General features: G+C 38.4%; 1 protein-coding gene across 1 annotated transcript in view; it reads right to left on the bottom strand.

Moving 5' to 3' along the window:
- The window catches only part of PRTG (protogenin), an 86,406-nt gene that overhangs the window by 15,687 nt on the left and 45,725 nt on the right, over positions 1-24,994 (bottom strand). The window contains 2 exon segments of the mRNA XM_050903282.1: positions 22,952-23,140; positions 24,339-24,644. Of these exon segments, the coding sequence (XP_050759239.1) occupies positions 22,952-23,140; positions 24,339-24,644 (495 nt within the window).

Here is a 24,994-nt window from a genome sequence, read left to right as displayed (position 1 = left end):
CCTGCAGAAGAGACCCCTGCTGCATTTCCGCAAGACACAGGATGACAGACATGACAATTTATCATCCTGCTGAGCACCTTCAAAAACTCTGTGCCCTTTGAAAGTGGTCACCCAGAACTGATCATCCTCACTGTGAAATGAAGAATAGCTAAGGTCTAGTGCCCTGCTGAGCTGAATGAGGAGCCTGTGAGGTCTGTTTATCCTCATTGCTTTTTTTTTTTTGCCTTTTTTTTTAAAAACCTGAATTCCTCATTAACACTTGATTGGGGAGGACAGGAAGAATAATGGGATGTGGAAGAAAGGCAAAAATGTAACTCCCACAAAAAAAATTCAAATGTCTTTGAGAAAACCACATTTTTTAAATCTCATTTTTAAGTGTCTTTAACACTCTACATTTAGAAAAAGCACAATGTTGAATATCATTCATCTTCCTCTTGTATAATGCAAGAAGTTTCAAAAAGAATTATCTTTATATAGAAGAACCTGTTTAAAAATAAAGTCTCTCAACTAGTCTCTACCATCTAAAAAACAAGGTTATTTCCACTTCAGGACATCATGGTTCAATTGGTAGCAAGACTAGTTCAATCCAAAAGCAATGTCAGAATTTTTAAGCTGTCACACATTACTGCTGCTCTGGCTGAAAAACCATCTGCTGATATCTGTAATTGAAACAGCAACTGAGGAGGGCTGCATTATGTACTGGCCTAGAAAAGCCTAAATGTTATAATAATCTAAAAAAGAAAATATAAAAGAATTTTAAAGGCAGTGTACTGACCAGTGAAAGAAATTGATGTGAAACTTGCTTCACAGATTACGTGTATAACATTAGCAAAGACCAATTCGAAGTACCTGCTGAGATGCCGTTCCATGTTGATCATAGCTTCACCATATGCAAAACAAGATAACCAATAGCCAAAGATCTGCCTCCAGTTCCAACAGATACTTGCACACTATTTGTTTTATGAAGTGGTGGAAAATATTGTTTTGTCTGAAGTAGCCTCTGTTTAGAATATTTTTAACAATTGTTAGTTTCATTTACAGGCTTATGATATGATTTACTCCTCAATGGCAATCCCAGTACAAGCTTGGCATAAACACTTATATCTAGCAGTTCATCAGCTGGATCAAACATTCAAAGCCAGACATATCCTTAGAGGGAAAACAAACTTCAGGAGCTTTCTTATCTTTAACCAACATAGGTATCCTGAATGGTTTACATATAAATCATTGATAAAAGATTGGGGATAGCATGGCCACCTGGGGGGCTGACAGTCTCAAATTTAGTGTATGATGCCATCCATGCACGTTATACAGCAACAGGAGGCTTGAGAGGCTCAGAAAACAGGGAAGCGACTATTGAGGCCATCAGTCATGCTCATAACAGACCAAGAAGTAACACATCTTTCCACAGAAGATCACAGCTATTCAGAAACAAATTAGGTGCAGCGATTACTCAGCCCATTCAACACACAAATTCAGTCTAAGTAAAAAAAAACCTCACATCAAGATTTCACCTCTGCATTTTCAAAATTTCTCTGAACAGCTGCTAACACTGAGTCATTTCAATTAATTCTCTTGCAATTGCCAGCATTTGTGTAGTGGTTGAAGGCTTGTTCCCAGACCTAAGGTGAACGGGAACAATTTTGTAGCCATTTACCAACTCGCTGAATTTTTTAAAGTTAATTTGTTTCTGTTGAATATGGTTTGGTTTTTTTAGTGCTGCTGGCATTAGGTGGTTGTAAAATTAAGTGTCACAGCACCTACAGCTTTTTAATAGGCATTTTAATTGTTATTACTTAAATCAGCTGATGGAAAGGATGCAAAAACTACACTGTTTGTACACATCAAGAGGCCGGCACTGATGTTGATATAAACATGCTAGAGCTAATCCATAAATTTTATTACAAGAGTGTCTCTGGAGTACACAGAGACTGTCTTAAAAGACATTATAGGCTGGATGGGATAAGCTGGCATAGCTTCACACAGTACAATGGATCTGCCTCACACATCCTTTTTATATAACCGAAACCTGTCAGTATTAAAAACACATGAATAATAGTTCAACCAGAGGCACAAATTTCACCTCTGGTAATAATACTCCTATAAAATAAGAGTAGGAAAAAGCTAAATATGCCTTATATTGGTTAATTTCAAATTAGCAAAATAGATACTGTTCCAAAAATCACTGTTTTACAATTTATGTAGGACCAGCCTCATTCTCCTATGGCAGTTTTTGTAGGTAGGTCACTGCTCCCTGGTGATACTCCCCTGGAATCCCATATCCTGTCATTCACTCTCCCATAAAAATCTGCAGTGAGCCCTGCAGATTCGACCCTGATAGGTCTTTCAGCAGCAAGACACACGGGGGAGCCTTCTCTTTGTTTTGCGAGTCTATGAATATGTTCTACACCTTATAGGAAAACTACGGCAAAGCTAAATACTGCAAGTATGAGCCAAAAAATTAAGTTGAACTATCATTTAAAACATGGATTGTAACTTGGAAAAAACATTAAACATTACAGTAGCGGAAGCTTGGTAAGAGTTTGGATGACAATGATTTACTCGTGTATTTTACTGTCTTACTACATCCCTGAGATATAATCTTAGAGATTATGTTCAGCTTCTCAGAAAGCAGCTAGGAAGCTCATATCAGTTACTGGTGTTAATGCTGTAAAAACAGATTCTTCAAGAAAAACACTACAGTGCACTCACATGTTCCAGCCCTGGTTTTGTGACAAGTCATTTCATTTCCCAGCACGGAGGGAGAACCATCCGTCTGGACGCAAGAAACTGAGAGAAACTGCAAAAATATCATGAAGAATTAAGACTTGATTTATTAGCAGTTCTATTGCTCTACAGTTCATTGGAACATCCACGTTTTATTGCATCAGCTCAAAGTTATTCAGTATTCTTTACTACTGCCATCAGCCTTGCTTCTACGTAAATCTTCCATTTCTCTTTCAGTAAGGGGAGAAGTTACAACGACAAAGCAGCTGTCAGTCAGATTTTCCCATTTTCTTTTCCAAAACTTAAGATTTTAATATGTTCAAATTATATATATTTATTAGTTAAACACGGATTAAACATACAGAGCCCAGTTTTCAAAGCTTAGGAAAATATAAATGGTCTAGTAAATACATACACAGTGGCAGGCAAAAGCAACTACAGAGTTGATATCCTCTCATGCCAGAACTAGTTTTAGTGTATGTTGGTGTATTCCATGGAATTCCATTGAGTTACTGTCTCAAACTTAGTTCTTCTAAAACATTGAGACAAATACACAAAAACATATAAAATAATGTGGCATTGTTCCACGATAGAATAAATGGTGCTTCTGTCGACCCTTACTGGCCTCTGAAATATATCCACTGAAACCCTAGGTTTTGCTGGGATGACTGCTGTAGCAGCTACCATTGCGGGGGGGGAAGGGGGGAGGCGGGGGGGGGAGTCCTCTGTTTTGAAGACATTTTCCTAGTGATAAAGGTGACATGGGGAGAGGAAGGAACATCTCTCCAACCAACATAGGTTAGTTCCATCTGGTAGAGTTATACCTCATTACTGCCAGATGGTGTCCTCATGCACTTCCAATGAACACAGCTGGAAAAACTAGAGGCATCAAAGATTAAATGCCTGTATTAGCAGTTAAACAACTAAAACCAAAAATGTGCTTCTAATCACTTTGCAGCTGGTGAAGTACTTTTTAATGCAACTACCTCATTCTTAAATTACCAAGATTGCACAGACTGAACTTTTAGGAAAAGTTACTAAGAACAATAAAGTCACTTCCATATTCACAATGGAACAAAAATTCCATTCTCAGTACATTCTATTACATAATTAAAACCCTCTAAGCTTAAAGCAGTACGACACTAACAACACAACCAATGAAAAATCCTAATCCATATATAATTCCATCCTCCCTTCTCAAAAGAATACATAGAAATGCAAATGTCCCGATTACATTTTACCACTATCTTCGAATCAGTTTTCTGCAAAAGACCGAACTATGTTTATCCCATTCAGATTTTGATAATTTGTCTTCATACGATTCTTCTATTCCAGGTAAATTTATAGCAGTAAAGATAAGTATAAAACCTGTAACAGCAGGTTCCACAACCACATTGTGTACACAAGACACGCTCTGGGTAACTGTTCATTCTGCTGAAACTTACATTGAACACAAAATGAAGAGTCCTAAACCAAGAGTGTTACAGAGCTGTGTTTGCTAATATCAACACAGCCAAAATTTTGGCTTTCTGACAAATGCTTCATAGAAAGCATCTGTTTACAGGCTACTTAGCCAAGGTTACAAGAGAGTGTAATATTGCAACCCCTAAAAGCCCTGTCATTGTTTCCTTCAGCTGCTGCATGTTTGTGAAGCTCTGAAGGCCTTGAAAGGAGCCAGAGCAGAGCCAACAGGTCAGGGCTAGATAAAATTAAGGAAGAATCCGAGGTCAGACCATGAAAGAACTTTTTTTTTTTCCTCCACCCCTCCAGAACAGTGAGTCCACCTCCAGCAGCCTTTCATTCAGTCCTGATAAGAAGAGACAGCACTCCACAATCTGGATTTCAGACTTTCAGTCCTCTTTGGGGAGTGGAAAAGATAAGGAAGCCCAAAGAAAATGGACGTTTTACTATCATTTACTGTTGACTCATTAAGTCTGGATACTGAACATACATGTTCAAAACTACCTGTTTTGAACATCCCTGTTCTCAGCACTTTAAAAGGAAAACACTGATAGAAATAAAAGTATTGGGGGCTTTGTTCTTGTTTCTAAAAGAATTAGGATTGCACAGAATTTCTAGAGAAAAAAAAGTTCAGTGGCTTGATGTTCTGAGTCAAGTTCAGCAACTAGAAACCTAGAAATCACTTCTTAAGCTACATCCAATATGGCGATTCTAACAGTTGCGGAAGGGGATAAGAAAAATATTTCAGTTTTATTCTAGCTTCCATACAAAATTTTAAATAATACTTTTTTCCTTTCAATTAAAGGTATCAAAACCACAATGGTTGTTCTAAGGACAAAACTTCTGTGGCCAAATGTCCATTTTTAATTTAATCTTTTGTGCTGCTGGATTTTTTGTGTAACCTACAGGTCCATTGTTGGGTAGTGGTCCGGCTGGATAGCTCATTGGTCTGGTTTGCCAGGGTGACTGCACTGCCCCCAAGCCCGTCCCTTCAACACAATAAACTCCAGATAATTATTCAAAGAAGAGGCCAGCAGCATGGGCTGCTCTGACATCGGGTCATGGCCTTTGACATCAAATCTGGGGCTAGCCAAAGTCTGCTCCAAGCAACAGAGGTCCAGGGGAATTATTAAGGGGGAAGGGTGGGAAAGGAAGAACACTGAGAAATACTATCCTTAAAAATGTACTTTTGAAGCAAAGTAATGTAAATACAGCAGAAACTTATTAGGAAAATAAGCAAATACATTTCAAATATTCTAGACGAAAGGGACAGAGAGAAGCGCATCAAGCCCAACAGTAACATAAAGCCAGGAAGTAGAAGGATGATACAGATTCACGTCTGTTCCTCTCAAAAGCAGGTATTCCCTCTCAGATTTTTCAGTACTGGATTTTATTTCTCTTTTCTAAAAAATGCCTTTTTACCTTGCTCGAGTACATATGATTAAGCAAATAAACACAGTTTAGCAATACTGTTCTACTATGGTTTTTAAAATCTTGTCGAGGCTCTGGGTATGTAATTTCTAAGCATTATTACTAGCTTCAGATAATAACATTGAATTACTTCTATTTTTAAAGGAGTTGGAATTTCAATTGATCACACATTTTAAATAACAACTTTTTAATATCAGATTAAAATAGTTTGAGAGGTTACAAATCGCCAACATTTTACATCTCATGGTTTCTTTTTCAATTTAGAGGTAACTTTAAACAGTTAGATGGAACAAAGACTGTCTGTGATACTCATGTTTTCCTTTGCAAACCAAATAACTGAAGTAGAAACTAACCAATTTGTTCTTTGTACAACATTGTAAAAGTTTATTTTGGTAGAAAGTAGAACATATGACACATGTGAATTGATCCAGCTAAATGGTCTGGCTTTCCACGGCTTTGGATGGCTCTCGCTTATTTGTCTAAATCTGAAAAGGGTCTGTATCCCTTTTGTAGCTTTGCGCTATCCCCTTAGAGGGCCCCAGGACAAACAACACCTCACACCCCCTTGCAGTGAAAACATCACCTCTCCTACTGCCCACCATCAGCAATAGCAGCTTTATACAAAAAAAAGTGTTGGGGGAGGGCTAGCGGGGCAGGATGAATTCCCAGCATACAGCATTTTACCCTTTTGGAGACTATGGAAACAAGAGAACTATCTAAATGTCTCTAATCTTTTTAAAAGAAGTGAAGCAAATCTCAAGGATTTTAAGTTTGCTCAATTTCCTTACGGGCATAGAACATTACCACTATGCCTGCAATGTTTTCAATCAGTCCCTACGTTTCTCTTGCGCTTTAGAGAACTGTTAGATTGCACAAGCAAAAAGCTCTCTTCCAATATTATTCTAACAACACACTCTAAAACTAGCAGACACCCTCATGTTAACTAGCCTGGCTCACCGTTTTCAAAGTGCGCCCTCAAAAGCTAACTTGAAAGCAATACCAGAGGCCTGGACAAACACCTAATTTTGATCTTTTGTGCTCGTCTTTTCTTCTGAGAGACCTTTCCTTTTGTTGCTGCCCAGTGGAAAGCACATAGCTCATTGGTCCTGCTTTGAAAGATGAGAGCGCTGCCCCTCAGTCCACCCCTCAGAGCACAATCACTTTAATGGAATTATGTAGAGAGGCCATCTCTGGAAGAAGAAAGGGAGGGCGAGGGGGGAGGGAAAGAGTGTCCGAAGGAGCCAGCAGAGCCTTAATTACCCCCAGTTACTAACACAGATATGTCCACTGAGAATTCACGCAGTGGTCCAAATAGGATGTGCCACCCCGTACAACAGGTTCCCTTACATACAGCAACTGATCCATGCACGAGTGACAGAAAACAGTTAGTGAATCAAACATTACAGTAGAGGGTCAGGAAAAAAAAAGAAAGAAAAAAAAACACACAAATGCTGCTACAAGCATGCCTCAAAACAAGAGTATGCTATAAAAGGTTCTTTTCCATTAGATGGAAGAGACTGAAAAGATGATCTCCCCAGTGAAGACCAACATTTCTGGGTCCTACAGATAGGAAGGAAGTTTAAACAATTTGCCTGACCTTCATGCTAAGAGGAATGCTTCCAGAAAATGCATCTAAACACAGTGCAATAAGCACTCTACCAAGTTTGGTTCAACATCTCTTTAGGTACCAAGCTCTATCATACATATGCACTGACTGCCTGACATCCAGCATCACCTTACAAACAACACATTTTTACACAATGACAAAGGCAATCTGTTCACAGCGCCCAAACTTTCCCCTGAAGCTATGAAATAAATTTTCTTTCAGAACCAACATTTTCTGCCGGTCTGTCATGGACTCCCCATGCCATTTTGACCCTTTTGTGCGGCAAAATGAAAACACTATCTATCATTACTTGCACCACAGTGACTTTCTAAGAGGTGCACAGTTTCATTGCAAAAACATCTGTGGTCTGGTGACTCTTCTCAGATCTCAAGCTTTAGGAGCTGAGCACAACTGCAAGATGCAAAAATTTCAGGTAGGGCAACTAACAATCAGTCTGGCACTCTCCTCCTTGAGAGGGCAACAAGGAACTGCACTAAAACACATTCAAATTGCTAGATGTAAGACAAGTCGGTCATGACAGGAAAACAAACAAAATATATGCAAGTAGAAACCACCACTATATTTTTCTTAAGGCAAATATTGGCTGGATGGCCTATAGCTGCATCTATAATTAGGGCCCAAACTTCAGTGGGACATTCTGTTACTGCAGGTGTCAAGGGCCATGTGTGCTCCCGCTCACACAGCGCTGCCTTCTATTTGTCAGACACCAGGTTGTGGTGGTGCACCTACTAGACAGATAGATACCTAATCTACACTCTGTGTCCATGGGCTTGCTGGCATGCACAGTTGTGTGAGCATTGAACTATTATTATACAGACACTTTGCAGATGTAAATAAAGCAACTGCTTAATGAAACTCAAAATTTGGCACTCATTTGTTGAATACAGGGGCAAGGGGCAAGTTAACCTAGAAGGCTGACAAGTTTTAGAGTGAATTTGCTAAACCGACACATTTGTCATAGACTGCCAGTTAGTCTGATAGACATTTCCTACTTCTAATATGACAACTCTTATACTTCATTTGCTGAAGTTAAATCCAGATGCATTTAAAAAGCTTAAAATAAAAGGCTGGCATCAAGCTTCCTTTGTACACTACTTTTAATGCAAAGTATTCATTGAAAACTGAGCATATAATGCTAAATATTTTCCAATTACACAGGTTAATAAACCAGGAAGCAGGGAAGACAGCTAATAGCACTTGTAAAGAGTTCAACTCAAATGCCTTAGCTCAGCAGGTAATTTCACCTGAAGTGTGGTGGCATGAGGACACAGATCTCTGTTTCCTCAGCCATGAAATGCATTGCAGCATCTCTCTCCATACATGAGTATGTACTGTTACTTTTTCCTCAGTATCTTCTTAGATGCCTCATTCTCTACAGACTCTCTGACTGGTTGCATATCTTTGACATTTAGCAAGGGTATTCATTTTAATTACATTTAGATTATGCTGAACTACCTCTCTAGTGGTTTGGCGCAGCAGTGTTATTTTTAGCCTTTACGTTTTCATACAGCACATCCTGGACTTCTAAAACATGCCCTGAAGAAAATTTCCATTTGTAATGATAATAAAAGTATCCAGGACCCTACAATGTCCTTGGCTCTAATATGCACCACTGTTATATTCAATGGCACACTGGCATGAGCTATTCATAATGAGTTTTGTTGTAGGAATTTGCACAGAAAAGTTTATTAAAAGAACACAGGAAGTGACAGCTTGTCACCAGGCGATGAAGCCTGATATACAACATACTTCTATTCCTTCTTGAATGCTTTCAGTGAGCTTAAATTTGGCACAAATACCTGTCTAGAGGGCCAGAATTTGCTTCTCTGTAAAAATTATACTAACTTTTCATCTCCACACTGATTTCATTTTTCAATGGCATCTTGTGTTCATCTCTTTCCAGGCCAGGACTCTGCTCTTCTAAGGTAATTCACCAGAAGGATTACTCAGTCTGTATTAGTGGCAGCAGCTGTGCAAGTTAATGTTGTTGTTGCTTTTAGTTAAATAGATGTTAATGGTTTACTTGAAGACTATTTAATTAAGACCAAATTTCTGGAAGAGTATTCTTGAAAGCGCCATAGACAGATCTTGCAGGTGGTGTAAAAGGGGTCAACATATGCAATCTGAATTTGGACCTAATATTCTCAGGGGCTCATATCCTTTACTCAGAGTAATTCTCTGAACTGTGTTCTGAGTACTAATACCCTTCTACAAAAATGTTGTTTAACGTCCATACAAAGAAGCATCTAAACAAGAAGAGTAGCCTGAAAGATTTCAGGCTTCCTGAAACTTCTGAAAATCTTTTGCTCTTCTGGCTGACAACACAGCACCTACTACTTCTTTTACACTTTGTGGTGTTTTGTAAAGACAAAAGCGTATTTCTCCCCCACTTGGAAATGGATTACAACATGTTTTTAATGTAAATACTACGTACTACAGGTAAATACAACTGTACTTTAAAGGATGCTCAGAATAGCACAGAATAGCAATAACAACATGGAAAAGTAAATTACAACTTTGCAGAATCTGGAATAGAATTTCACAGATTGTGTCCCTTTTTCAAGAATGCTTTTTATGTGTGTAAAGTATTTTCCATAATTATACACATGGGAATTTGGTCTGGCTTAAATTTTTCCTTCAAAATGTTTTTCTTTAACTTCTTTTTTTTATAAACAAAATCACTTCTCATGGCAAGCAATGCTGTTGTCGTCAAAATGTTTGACCACAGACCAGTTGTAATTTAAATCTTTCACCATACCTGCTGTATTTTTTAATTAGTTTTGTGAAGAACAAGCATTGAATACATGTCAAACATTGTATTAACAAACTGAAAGGTACAGAGTAAAAGACTAGGAGACTACTCATAATCAAGGTTATTTTGTTATCTTTCCTAATGCATTCAAGATTTAAATCCAAGTTATACTACTATCTTGATTGAAAAAGGGAGAACAAAATTATCTTGATGTAATTCCTCTGCATACGAAGTTTATACAACACTTAGAAAATGGAAAGCAGTCTGACTGATCGATTACTTAAGTAAAATAAACACACAGCTACTTAACTCTTAGCTAGCTATCTTCCTTTGTACAATTAAAAGGGTTTCCCATCATTAATTCAGTTTTACAAATGCTAACTTGAGCCTGCAGTTTGCTGAGCATTTTAAACCAGGATTAGCCAACACTGCTGCTGAAAGAAGCCAGCCTGCTTCCCCTCACCCTTCAGCCACTCACTCCTGCCACAACCTTCGCTGGCCGAGTTATTTTTCATTCAGGCTAACTTCCCACCCTGTCCCCGTGCAACCACACAAGTGTTAATGGAAGCACAAACAGGAGCAGCACAAATTAGCACAGACAGGTATACAAGCAATGTGGGGTGTTTTCTTCCAAAAGTGCCAGGTTTTGCTACTTTATTGTGCTCCGAGTTGCACTTTGATGAACTCTCAGAACTAAGCGACATCCCAAGGCAACAGAGTGAACCACTGGCAGAACCACCTCGCTATTCCTAGCTGTGGCCAGCTGGTTAGGACATAACACAGCCACCATGAGTCTGTTTCATCTTATGCAGCCTGGTGAAGTTGTGAACCTCAAACCTACCCACACAAAAACTCCAACGATAGAATAGGTGTATTATGAATTTATTAATAAAAGAAGTTTCCCTCAAGGGGGAGCTGTTATCTAATAGAATGCATGCAAAGCTGGAAATCTGGAAATTTACAGCTCAGTTGTGTCACTGATTTTGGGGATATCATCTCACACAGTTTAAACCATCAGTACCAGAGCAACTCCATGAAAATGGCCCTTCTCTTCCTTGTGTTTCAGGTACCCAGTTTGTAAGATGGGAGAGTGAACACTCATCCACCTGTGAAACTCATTGGAATGGTTACAAAGTGCTGGAAGAACACAGCATGTGTTATTAGCAGAAATAACAAAGAAAAGTGGAAATACGAATAACTGCCTAAAGTGGATTTTTGTCACGCCGCTCCAGGCAGCGTGCTTCAGCTGCCTTGCACGGGGGCACAACGGGCAACATAGGCTCTGGGGTCCCACAGTGGAGACGACTCCTGGCTTCAACAAGGGGGACCCTTCAGAGGCAGATCTTCCAACAGGGAGGCTCAAGCAAAAGAGGGAGGTGTAGGCACTGCTGGGCCAGCCGGAGCACCCTGGACTTGTGCCTGCATTTTGAATCATGCTAAGCAATTCACTTTTCCGTCCTACAACTTGACTGTGCTTTGGTGCTTTTCTTCAGGTATTTTATTGGGTTGATTGGAAGCATGATCTGGCTGTCATTTCTGAAGGAGAGGGATGATTATCACTGCATATATGACAGGGCTCTTCCAATCACAGCCCATGTATACCTGTCTACTCTGCTTGGATAACATACAAAGACTTAATACATCCAAACAACCCCTGAGCAAAGTTTTTCAGCACAAATAACTGGTAGGGAGTGCTACAGCTATGGGTTTCCCAAGGCAAGTGGTTGTCACCGAGGCAACAAGAACGGATGGGAAACTAAGAGGAAACTAAGAGAAATTAGATAAAGGCAGGTGAGAAGCAGTAAGAAGGCGGCCAAAAGACATGAATAGAGAAAAAAGGCTAGGTTACGCCAACATTAACAATTATCATGAAAACAAAAATTAATACAAAGGACTAATATAGTAAGAGGTATGCTTCTGATGGAGAAGTGCTGGACTAGACTAAGAGGATCAGGAAGCCAGAAGATATCCTATTCTTCTCCCAACAGTTTCTATATACACATGCAAATATAGACACAAAGATACAGAGCTAGGCAACAGGCTGTGAGCACATCCATCCCTGCATCTTAAATACACAAAGGAGGAAGTGGGGAATTGATGGGTAAATGGGTACGAGGCACAGTAGTGCAACATCTACTCATCTGCCTCTCTTCCCCCATATACACTGCCCTACCCTACTGCTTCTAAACATCTCCAGTTCAACTGCCTTAAAAAAAGCCCTGGGATCTGATATACAGACCACATTTTCAAGACTTATTTGCATACAATATTTTATGTCTCCTCCTTTGTCTGACTATGCAAATGTGTCATTTGTACAAAGAGCCACAGTATGCACAACTGGATGCACACAAGAGGCAGAAAACTCAAGTCTTTAAACTGATCTACCAAACAGGATCAAGAATGTATTTCCCTGTCCCAGCTTCTACAAACATGTGCAGTAACAAGTATTTTTGTTTTGTAATGATAACCAGCTTGAGTCAGGGTACAATATTCAGCTATGATAATGGTAAACACACTGTGAAAGTGAGTATAAATACTGAAATACACTTTTTATGCAAAACTTATTTCTACTAAACTTTTTTCCCAGATGCAAAAAATCACAGAAGTTTCACAGCAAGAGCTGCTTCTTCCAACACAAGATTGTTTTTTTTCCCCACTTCCCACATACCCTACCTTCATTTGCCACAAAAGTGTGACTCCAGGCAGCCTGGAAAAAAAAAAAAACATTGGCTTTTCCACAATTGCATCTTTTCCCAAAATAGAAAAATGCTACTGTTAGCAATAATGCCTTCATGGCAAATATATAACCAAGGTGTTACTCAAGGCAGGAAAGCTACCAGAAAACCTATTAGCTTAGCTTTAGAAGTGCATTTACTTATCACTAACACAGAATTTGCAAAGAGCCCCTACTATTACCTTTCCCATACAACTATCACAAGTGGTAACATGACCCAAAAAAGTTAATGAAAAAAACCTCAGGAGAAATTAAGTTAACATTTTGATCACAATATCTGGATTGTTGTTTAACAAAGGAAGAATATAATTTTTTTTTAAAAAGGGAAAAAATTAAGAAATGTAACTAGGCCTGTACAGCAAATGTTTTCTTCTGTCCACTCTGAAGTCTCTTTCATGTGCTAATGGTGGCATTTTTTTAAACTCTTCCCCTTTGACTTACTCAGACCTTTAAGGACCTCACACATCTAATGGTTCCTCACATTCACCAAGAACAATCAAGAGAGGTCTGGGGGTTGACATGCAGTATGATTAATGGACAATGTTGATTTAATTTCCTATAACAGGAGTTTTCTCTAAGCTTTCTCCAAGGAGCAGTTTCTTTGCAATCCAGGACTTAAGTATTTTACTAATGAAGTCCAATAAATAGCAAATTAAATAATGCTGTCTCCCAGAGATAAATCCTCTCATTTCAGGAAAACAGAAAAAAAAAAACCCCACCACCAAAAAAACAAACAAAAAACCCCCACCGTATTTAAAGTTCTGTTTAAATCTAAAAAAGGTTATATAGCAGGAATGTACATCTTTCTTTGGGGTTTTTTTGGTTTGGTTTGGTTTATTTTGTTGTTTTGTTTAAGAAACTCGAGCAATTATCTGGTCATTCCTGCCATTGTTAACTGCTTGCTCTTTTTTCTCTTTAAACAGGGGTACACATTTAACTCAATTCCTACTTCCAAGAAATTAGTCTTTATTTGTTTGTCACTTTTACATTATAGCTATTAAAATGTATACTATTACATATTCATTGTAATACTTAGAAACATTTCAAAAGCAACTTTGAGAGTTTTTATTTAAAATAATTTACAACTTTCTTGATGTAAGGAGTGATCAATATGTCCTTTTCATAAAGCAAATTTTAACCTTCAGCTCCAGCAAACGAACAATGAAACACTATTTGCATACATCCTAACTGTTACTCAATCAACATGACACAATTTCCCAACTGAATTCCCACACAGGTTTAGCTTTAAATGGTGGAATTTCTATCCTGAGAATGCAGAGCAGCAGAGCATTTCCTGCAAGATTCTAATCACTTTCCCACCACTGAAAATTTTACCTTTAAATACTTTGAAGATGACACATTTTGCTTTACTATAGGCTGGCAAGTTATCTTCCCAGAGTGCAAAAAATCTCCCCCTCCTATTTCCAAGGCTTTGCAGTACCCTTGATTCCAGTTCTTCGTGACACAGTTAGTCTGATGTCCTGAGAGAAACAACTGCATCTGACTCAGTTATGGGGAGAGTTGATAAAGAGACAGAAAGTCTCTCAAAAACAGGCAACAACCCTCCATGCTACTGGAGTGGGCCCATGGAACACAATCTCTCCTGTTGCCTTAGTAAAGCCTGTATCTTTACATTTTTACCTTTAAAATTGCTACAAGGCATTGTCCCATGAAATAATGAAACTTCCCTCATCCTGACAGCTCCCACTATCTCTTTAGAGTCAGGCTTAACTGGTCTTAGCACTCTATTTTGTTTTTTGAAGTACAGTACATTCAATCTTTATTCTGCACTTGGGTATCTCCTCCCTCACCATGTCCTTCCCCTTTAAAGAGCCACTAGCTTGGGAAGTTAAAATGAATCACTGCGAAAGTCAAGGCATGTTTAAATGAGGATGTCAGGACTATTTTCCCAGATAAATGGGTTCAAACTGGAACAGTTCAGAGAGCATGTTCAAGAAGGTTACATAAAAATATATTAGGCAATCCTTCCAACACACAATCTACCTGTTTCTGAAAGATCTTAACTAAGAGAGCAAGAATGCATCTTTCTGACCCAAGATTAAGTGCTTAGCTTGTAGACAAATTAATAATTTTCCCTGAGTTTTAGAGCCATTTCATGACTCTGCAGTTAATTCAAAGAAGGCCTAGAGATTCCTCTTAGTAAGTGTCTGTCATATGTAACATTTTAATCAACACCAAAACCAGCTATGCTGCTAATGCAGATGTTACAGATTTCAGTATTCTAGCGCCTACTGAAGTTGATTACTGGCTAAATCAGTAACCTATTGAGAGGCTTGATGGTGTAATTTAAAATTGACAAATACATTCAACATTAATTAAAGCTTTCCATTACAAATGAACTGTATGAAAATAACATTTACTTTCAAAAAACAAAAACATGGGCAGAAGTAACTGTGATGTGATTTAAAATAAAAGAATTGATAAATCCAATTTCTTTAATAGAGGCAAACTTAAATGCTGTCAGAGAGAATACATGACAAAGTAATTTTTTTTTAAGAACAAAAATTAAAGTGAAAATACGTAACTGATACAAATCTGCAATATTGCACAGTGCAAGAGAAATACTGGCAGAACTACACAGGAAGGAAGGTACTACATTTTTACAGATGTGGCACTTGGACTGCATAAGTATGCAGCATTAGCAGCTGATAGTTAACTGGCCTCTCTTCAGCAAATCTGCTCAGAACAAGCTGATATTTATCTAGGATTCCCACTCAGTCGTGTATAAGACGGCTTAAATAAAGCTGAGCCAAAGACACAGTTGTTGTAATGGATGCCATGCCAATAAGCTCCAACAAAGGGCCACATAGTTAAACACCAGCTTCAGTTTTGCTCAGTAAGAATTCAATTTACAAATGAGTGAATCAATTTTTCATCTAAACAGAGCAGTGTAGTATTTTTCTTCCATAAGGGAGACATGAACCAAGTGGGTGAGTCTGCAAATCAGTTTGTCTGGTCACCTCATGTCAGTATGTTTACGCTGTGCAACCTCCTGATATTCCCCGCTTGCTTGTCCTGGTACATGCCAAGCTGCACATGGACCAACAAGTACATAATCAGAAACGCTGCACAAGACAGAGGTTTGATTCCTTCTCTGCCTCTGCCACCCAACCTAGTTCTTGCACAAGCAAGAACAGTAAATCTGAATCTAAAAGGAGCTCTCTGCTACAAACATATCTAGAGAAATTACTAGCACTGACGTACATTTGAAATAAAACATGATGTGACAGTTTGTAAATTCCAACAACAAAACAGAACAAAAACCAGTTTGATCTCTATTTACACTTACAGCCTGTAAAATGCAATATGGTTCCTTATATAAAAGAGGTAAAAGCTTATCAAAGCAGCATTTGCTTTGATATTTTGCAGGTAAAAAAAAAGTTACAGGGTAATAAAGCCCTCTCCCTTCTCTTTTTTAATCTGTAAGGGTTTCTCCCCCTCCCCTTTTAAACCCTGGAAGAAAAAAACAAGGGAAAAAATGATATGCAGATATGCCACGTCTGCATTTGGAAGACAGGCTCATTTAGAGTGGTGACAGGTCTGCCTTTCATGATTATGAAGTAAGGAATGTGTGTCTCTTGTTTACTGACATGTAGTAGAAGCACACTATCATACCAGGACTAGTCAAGAGCTCAGGTTTGTTAAGTACAAATGTACGTAAACTGCCATGTCTGTGAAAGAGAAAGAGGTCACAGTTAGCTGAGGAAGAGGTTGCTTTTAAACATGCCCAGTCTACTTCTAGGGCTTTTGGTTTTATTAGTGTGCAATACAACCAATTCCTCCTCCCCTCTCTTAGCAAATTCCTTATGTTTTAGCTGATAAGTAGTAGTAGCAAGCCTGTTACACACTATCAGGAGAATTGACAGGTAAGAAGTTTAGTTTAAGGATGTAATCAGCATGAGTAAATACTAGACTGACCCAGCTGTAAACAGTGGAAATAAATGATAATATTTGTCCTGGTCACCTACTGAGCTATTAGACACTTTTCACTATGTAACAATGTAAATATAATGGCTACAGTATATACAGCATACAGTGCTATCATCTGGTTTTCCAAGCAAGAAAATGGAGCTTTTAGTTGATCTTTATTAAGAACTAAAGTAATTTCTGATCATTTTTTTAAACAGAGCTGTAGTTTGTTCAAATCAACATTTCATTAACTGTGAATGTCTGACGTGATATAAAATACCTCAAGCAGAAATAAAGCATATCTGTAATACTAGATTATATTTTACTGAATGCCATTTGAGAACAGTTAACCATGAAATAAAAAAAAAAAGCGTTGAGAGAGAAGACCTGTGTTTCTTTCACATCATCTCATGAAACTGTAGGAATGCCTGGCTCCTTGAATTTGTGTGGGAATCCCAAGCTAAATTTCCATAGTAACTAGTAACCAAAAAGCACTATCAATTCCCACATGCACAATTTTGGATCTCCCAGAATTTTCAGATACAAGTATGTGAGACTACATTTTGACACCAACAAAACCTGAGATAAAACTGAAATTATAGCCCTGGCTATCAGAAATAACTACATTAACACATGTAATGCTCTTACAGTATTCCTTCTCAATATTACAGCATTTGCAGTTCTTAATGAGAAAGAAGTCATCAAAGCTGTCAAACCTGTCATTAAGTTTTTAAAATTTACATTTTTCTAGCACATCCACTTGCAATATGGTGCAAATGAAACCACTATGTCATATCTGACCATCATATCAACTGCTTTACGAAACTTTATAAGCACTTTTACAGAATTATTACAAGAGACACTTGGGTGACATGCATCAGGCAGTTTAACTGGAGAAATTCTTTGCATTGACTCTTCTTACACACCTTTATTCAGTATCTATAGACTGTAGAATCACCTTGTCATCTTTGCTGCCCTCAACTAAAGCTTAGCTATAATCATGGTTGTAATGCGATACAAACAGATCCAGGGGAAATTAAACAACTGAAGGGCAAGTCTCTGGGGGAATGCTAAGCATAGTAGGTAGTTGGCTAATTCTTCAGCACAAGCCCTCTTTTCAGAGGAGAGTGCCATGAAGGGTCACAAAATGTGTCTTTGAGTCATTTAGACTTTGACAAATTCTTCACTTGGAAATTTTGTCCAAGTCGAGGAGGGCAGGGGAATGCACTCTCCCTTATTTCTCCTCTCTGCAACTGGAAAGAGGTAGGACATAGAAAAGCTTTCAGGCAGGGAAGTTTTTCTGATTAAGACCAAACTTTTTGGAGTAAATTGCACAAATGAGTCTGACAGAATCTAATTATTTTTCCAAAAGAACTAGATTGGGGCAGGGGAAAATACCACTGGGTAATGTAAAACTGGAGTACCAGGAAAAGCAGCAAGGGGTTGTGATGTCCCTCACGTTAAACAGCTTAGATGACCCCAGTCAGCATAGAAGAAGCTTTCCCAGAGAGAGAGCTTGCAGTCTCTCCAAGCCTCAGAGGAATCACCAACCAATTTTGGGGGGTTTTTTTGTGGTTTGTTTTTTTGGTTTTTTTGTTTTTGTTTTTTTTTTTTTACAGCAGATACACTCCATTTCATGGCCCTCAAATCACTTCGCAGTTTCTGCCCAGTCCCCTGCAGCCTGCAAGCGCCCCAAGCCCTGGGGAGCCAGCAGCGCTCCTGGGGGCTGCAGCTCCCAGGGCAGGACACACCACTCTGCAGGCTCTCCTGGGGAGAGGCCTTCACCAGGGAAAGGCCAAGGTATGTGGGCTCCCACGCTCAAGGCGTTTTCACCAAAGCCAACAGACCAGTTTTTCCATCCCCTAAGGTGTCTGCTTGAAAACGGTTATTTACTGCGATATCATCTTGTATGCAACAGAAACAAAAGAACACCTAAGGTGTGCACATCTCTGCCACAACCTGCTTTCAGGGTTTCATGTGCATTTAGCGAGACCCTACGTTAGCCTTGTCACCGAAGTGCAACTTTCTGAAATCCTCACTGTAACTACCATCACTCAAGGTGGTACAGCTCCCAGACAGCAACTATGGAAGAATCAATTAGCAGAGTGAATTCTTGCTTTCCTCCCTCCCTCCAAGCATAGAAGGCATTTAATGGCACAACAACATGTTGCATTTCCCCCTCACCAGTGGCATTCATTTAACTAATTACTAGCATGATAAGAACTGAAAAATAAAAAGTTCAGAGAGGGAGACTTCCAGGCAGCTTAAAGAACAGCGTTCTTGTCTTACAGCATCAGAATTGATCATGCTTTCTTGAGTTTGTTAACCAAGAAGTTGAATTTGATTTTATTCTCCCTAGATGTACGTTCCAGGATGAGATTCCTATCAGCATTACAACCTAGTTATGAAGAGTTCCTGGCTCCAATAAACTAGATAAGCTTAAAATAGGTTCTTCTGAGCCACTGCCCTTCTTGTATAGGCTCTACCTTCCTACCGGTCATATAGCTGCAAACACAGTGAGCTGTGACAGGCAAACAGTTTACCTAGAACAGTAGTGAGTACCAACAGCATTGAGGCACAGATGCATATGCACACACTTAAAATACTCCTTGAAAAAAATAATTTGAAGACATTTAAAGGGGGAGATGAGCTTCTTTGGACACTCCCTTTGTTTTAAGTTTCAAGCTTTGCCAATCTCTGTCCTGTTGCACAGCGAGAAGGTTCTCAAACAAACTCTTCCACCAACAAAACTCACTTCAACTTCTGAACACACATATTCTGAAACATTATAGAAATAGAACCCGTACCAGCAGACTCATCAAGTCTCACAACGGAAGACTTTCTGTTAAGGAAAACTTTCTAGAGCAGGAGGAAGCAAAGGAGGAATTAAAAATAGAGGCAAAAATGCATGGTATGCACCCAAGGGTCTGCTCCTGTGGCAAATTCAAGTAATAATGGAATTTTACACTGGACTAGGAAATGGCCTGCTATTGAAAAATAAATGCCAAGACCTTTAACACAAACAAACGTCCATGTGAAACTGTGGATATTTATTTTGAGAATGGCAGCCCCGACTCTGATCAGATCATTTAATTCTATTTACACGGTGACTATCATGCTAAATAATCCAGTTTCAAAATATACAGAAGTAACTGGGTAGACCTACACTGGAGTAAGAGAGGTCAGCTCTCAAAAAACAAGGTAGGAACCAACAAGACATTAAAACATACAGCATAATATTCATATTGCTATATTTCATGTTCAGTCATTGTAACCTATTTTACACTAGCATTGCTGCTTCTGCTTTACCCATCACACTTGTCTCTCCATCAAGTCCTGTAGACATTTGCAAGTCATTTACACTAGTTATATGCTATCAACAATCAATGCAATCAACAGTGCCTATAATATCAATGCTAATGTTCTCTTTGATTAGAGAATATTATGAATTCTGATTTTGCGATGCACTTCAATTGCCACAGAGTAAGTGAGCCGTCTTCTTTAAATACACGGATTTTGCACAATTGGCAGTAGTAGCAACATCTGCAGAAAGTTCCATGGAGAGACATATTGACATGCTCCAAATGTCACTAGCAGTCTATCTGCAGTTTATTAACTATGCAAGAGAACAGGGAATGGTAGAGCAGCCTTAGGTCATGACAAACTAAGACATGAAGAGGGAGTGTTTGGAAGCCACATAACTTCAGTGGCAACAGATAATGCATGAGAAACTGCTCCATCTTCGGCACTGGGAGGCACCTAATACTATTAGCATATTCTTCCAAATCAGGAATAACCTTTTCTTTTGACCATGTTATCCAACATATATGAAACCAAAAATCTTAAAACACACCTTTCCCCTTCAGGTTTCACACTTGCAGTATTCTGCTAATTCCTGTAGGTCATAACGAAGATGTTTATTTTAAAGAGGCTGTCAATAAATCAGTAGTTTAGTGTCCTCAGGAGAGGCAAATGGATGACAGAACATTAGTCCTCAAAGCCTCTGTCCAGTTCATGAAGATTCAGTTTACCATAGTCACAAAACCTAGAGTGGCAGCTTGCCTTGTTTTATCTCAAATTCTACCAGGTAGGACCACTTCCTAATAAGTAGTATTTTAAATTTGAAATGCATAAATAAAATAACCTGGTCCAAACAATTTAGATTATTCACAAGAAATAAAAAGAAAAGCAAATCTGTCCCTTCTTAATGCACGGACGTTGCTACAGTCTTTGTGGGTTTATATACTGCGTATAATTTTACCTGCTATATTCTCCACATGTGCAGCCACAGGCAGAAAAAGGTTGGTTGTGTACTGTTTTCTAAGAAATAATGTAGCGTGCACAAGTATTTCAAACAGGCAGCTTCTCAACGGGCAAATACAGCAGTCAGACAGGCACTGTCAGTATGAGAAGTCTGTGTGAACTTTCCAAGCTTCAACATATGTAATCATCTTGGCAGTGGAAAATCATGACCTAATCAAATTTCCTGTGCCAAGTGAGTCTTTTGTAGCTGTAGCAATGAATGCCTTTTTCTGTAAATGCTACAAAGCAACAAAAATAAGAAACCAGCAAAGAAACTTACACAGGAAAACTTCCCATATTTGATATACACTTCAAATAACTCAATACATCCCATTAAAAATAAAAAAAAAGATTACTTCTACTGAAGTTATGTGAAAAAAAAAATACTCTTCAGTGGATCTAACCTATGGCAGCATAAATTATACATATGTGAAAAATATAAATGATGGCAATCAGATTAGATGGGATGTATCATGTTTTGGTCACCGTATTTAGACACTTAGAATCATGATAAGGAATAAACACTCAACACATCACGTGTACCATGACTGAATGGTTAACTCAAGTACATGAATTCTTCCATGCCCACACTTCTTGTAATTCAGTTGACAATGTGACCGTGTGAAAGTTGTAATTTCCCAAACTCACTTTGCTTTTGTTTTCTCCTCTGTCTACATGCTTACTGGAAAGAAAAACCAATAAAAACACACAGATAATATACATTCTAACACAATTCTGTAAAATAATATTTTAATCTGAGGAGGATTAGTGTACTGAGAAAATCCGTATGATGTGGATCACACAGTTAATAAGTCTGCATGTGTCTGAAATTACTGCTGTGTAACTGCATAATGACAAGACAAAAAAACCCAACGCATTTATGTCCTAGGACACACAGATACCACATCCTTTCAACCCACTGCTCTTTTGTCTCACAGCTCTGTTAAACAGTCAGCTGCTGCCAGATGCTCCGGCTAGAAATGGTCACAGATGGTCAGTTGTCCACTTAACAGACCAGAATGCTCTCCTCAAATCTGCCCTAAAATAGTATCTCAACTGTATCGAGCAGATGAGAATATCTGAGCATGGTCAAGAGGCCATTTGACCTAGTTAAGACTACAGATCAATTTTGATAATTTAGTCAAGATTAATTCTCCACTCTACCCCTAAGTAAACTATCTCTCAACACACTTCAAACAGTAAGTGGCAAGTCCTATATTACTTTTGCTGATTACATTATAGATCACATCTTTTTATGAAAGAAATTCTCAGTTATATATGTAAACAGAAGCACCTTCTACCTAGGGATGATACCAACACATCTGTACTAATACACATCGCAAGAGCTACAGAAGGAAATAGAGTCAGGTGATCAATGGAAAGACTCCAATGGGACTCAGCAAGCTCTGTGCCCTAATCTTTGTGCTCAGTCCTGCAAATATTTACCAGTACTCCTTAAAAATATTAACAGGATAATATGCACAAGGGCTACTTGCTACTATGGTGTGCAAGCAGTGCTTGTTGTGCAATATAGCCGTGACAAAGGCTACAAGTAACAGAGAAATAGGCTAGAAATACCAGAGAAAAATCTTTGGTATTTTGTATTAATCTTTCACTGTTACTAGATCAGGCATAAATACACAAAAGGCGGAAAAACTGCATATTAAACTGAATATTAAAAAGACATGTCATTTACTAGCAGTATTTATTAACTGTAAGTTCTGTATCTTGTGGTAAGTAGTTGGGTGTCCTTCTTCTATCTTACACAAGATTTACAAGATCTGGTTATCTAAGTGTTGTGCAACACATATTTTGGGAGAGGATTATTCCATCAGCAGCATAACTCAAGATTGCAAAGCTTATTGCTGGGAAAATAGATGGCCAAACCTAATGTTGTTGCCTTACAGGTCTAATGATTTAAGCTCTCTAAGATGTCCTTTGACTTCGCTGTCTCCCAGAACAGTTAAGAAATATTTTATATACTCACCTAAACCACTGACAGTATACTCAAGATCACTAGCATCCAACAGAATTGGTCCATTCTCCTGTTGGCCTTCTTCCTTGTAATACAGCTTGTACCCTTGAACAGCTGCAGTGTCCTCAGAGTCCTGCTGCCACTGTACTGTAATGGTTGTACAGTTCATCGGCTCCAAACGCAGCTCAGGAGACTTTGGTGCTGGTTTTAGAGAAATATATATAATATTCTTACATTCTAGAAACAACTAATTTTCACGCAAAAATCTGGGTGCCCATCAGTTCAAAGTTCACTCAAGACTTTGATTCTAGCTTGTCTGTGTAGTCACATAATTATTTCTTTATTATGATGTCTGACTCCCTATAAGCTAATCTAACAATTTAGGATAAATCAGAATAGAAACATTTTTTAATTCTGCATCTTAATTAATTAATTAAATTTATAAGGCAGTTATTTTCAAAGAAAAACGGAAACACTCCAAAGATAGTTATAAAATTACCTTCTGTTTTAAAGTGAGCCAAAGCAAATGTGATTAACAGTAACATCACACTTCATCAAGTGCTATTAATTCGCTATAGTACTCAAAACTCAATGAAACCCAAAGTGGATGGATGTGGACTACAGCTAAGAAATAAAGTTACAAATTCAAATCTACATATTTTTCAAACTATTCATGCAAAGTTGAATGCTCTTTTGCATGACATTACTAAATAATAATGTAATCCAAAGCTCAATTACAACTTAAATTAGACTTCAAATATCAAGTCAATTTGCATATTCAAAACATATGTGCATTTTGTTCATAATACAGCCATATATGCATCAACTCAAATCCTTTAAGTACCTGTACACACTGCTAATGTGTACTGTCCCAATTTGCAGAAAGGTATTTTACACTAAACAACAACAGGTTTTGGAGTTGTTGGATTTTTTTATCCAAATTATATAGAACAGAAGAAAACTGTGTTATCATTGGAAACGAGTCTACAAGCGAAAACATTTGAGCAGCTCACAAACATGAATTAAAGTTTCCTGCTACCATGCCAAATATGTGAACATCAACATGTGGAAACAATCAAAGATTGACACCAAAATAATACATCAGCTTTTCCTTCTCCTGTCACATATAAGGCCTTTCATAAGACAGATTAGTTCCTCTTCAACTTTTGATCCTGAAATTATGTATTAACTGCATTTAATTCATTAAAGGAACCAGAATTTTTTGCAGATTATGCACAGAATTGTGGTTAGAACACTATTTTCTAGATCACCAGAACAAGAACATGTAATGAGAAAACCTATTTCACATCCTTGCACTACCTGTCAGAAAAAAATGTAGCCTTCAGATGAAGCATGCAATTGACCCCATCTCTAGGCTGCTGGTAATGTTAAGAATTACCTTTCACACTTGTAGCTTTGGGAGTCCGGTGGGAAGTCCACAAAGATGCCTCTCCCCAGCCAATCCTTGTTGCAGCAGTGATACGAACCAAGTACACACTGTCAGGCCTCAGGCCTTCAAGGAGATACTCATCTGAAGTCCCTGGAAGCTCCAAGACTTGGATTTTGGTCTCTGTGCTGAGGCGGAAAGACAGACGGTACAGGACCACCTGACCTCTCCTGTATTTTGCGGGAATTGGCAGCCAAGAGATGAGAATATCTGTAGGACTCCTGCTTGTCAAACTAATTTCAGGAGCTCTCAAAGGAACTAAAAAGGAAAAGACAAAGCTTTTGAGCTCAGGGAAAAGAGAGATGAAAAATTCTCATCTGACACCTTAGCCTATGATGAGGTGCCAGTAATGTAAGACTAAATAATCCAAGAAGTTTTGTAGATTCTTGTTTAAGGATAACTTGACACTGCTCATACTTCTCACCTTCTGCATGCAGTACAGCCTTAGCAAGCTCCTTTCTGTAAGGCTCTCAACATTTTCTTCTCTTATTGCTGCCAGCAGTAATCAAAGGCAATCAGCACCTTACTGTTCTGACAAACTATCAAGGTTAGATGCAGCAGCTTAAACTGAGGGTCTAGACAACAACATGTACTGTTGAAGACTCAGT

This window comes from Gymnogyps californianus, chromosome 11 (genome assembly GCF_018139145.2).
Source record: "Gymnogyps californianus isolate 813 chromosome 11, ASM1813914v2, whole genome shotgun sequence".
NCBI lineage: Eukaryota > Metazoa > Chordata > Aves > Accipitriformes > Cathartidae > Gymnogyps > Gymnogyps californianus.
The sequence above is the reverse complement of the archived record's forward strand: the minus strand, read 5'-3'. Positions and strand labels throughout refer to the sequence as shown.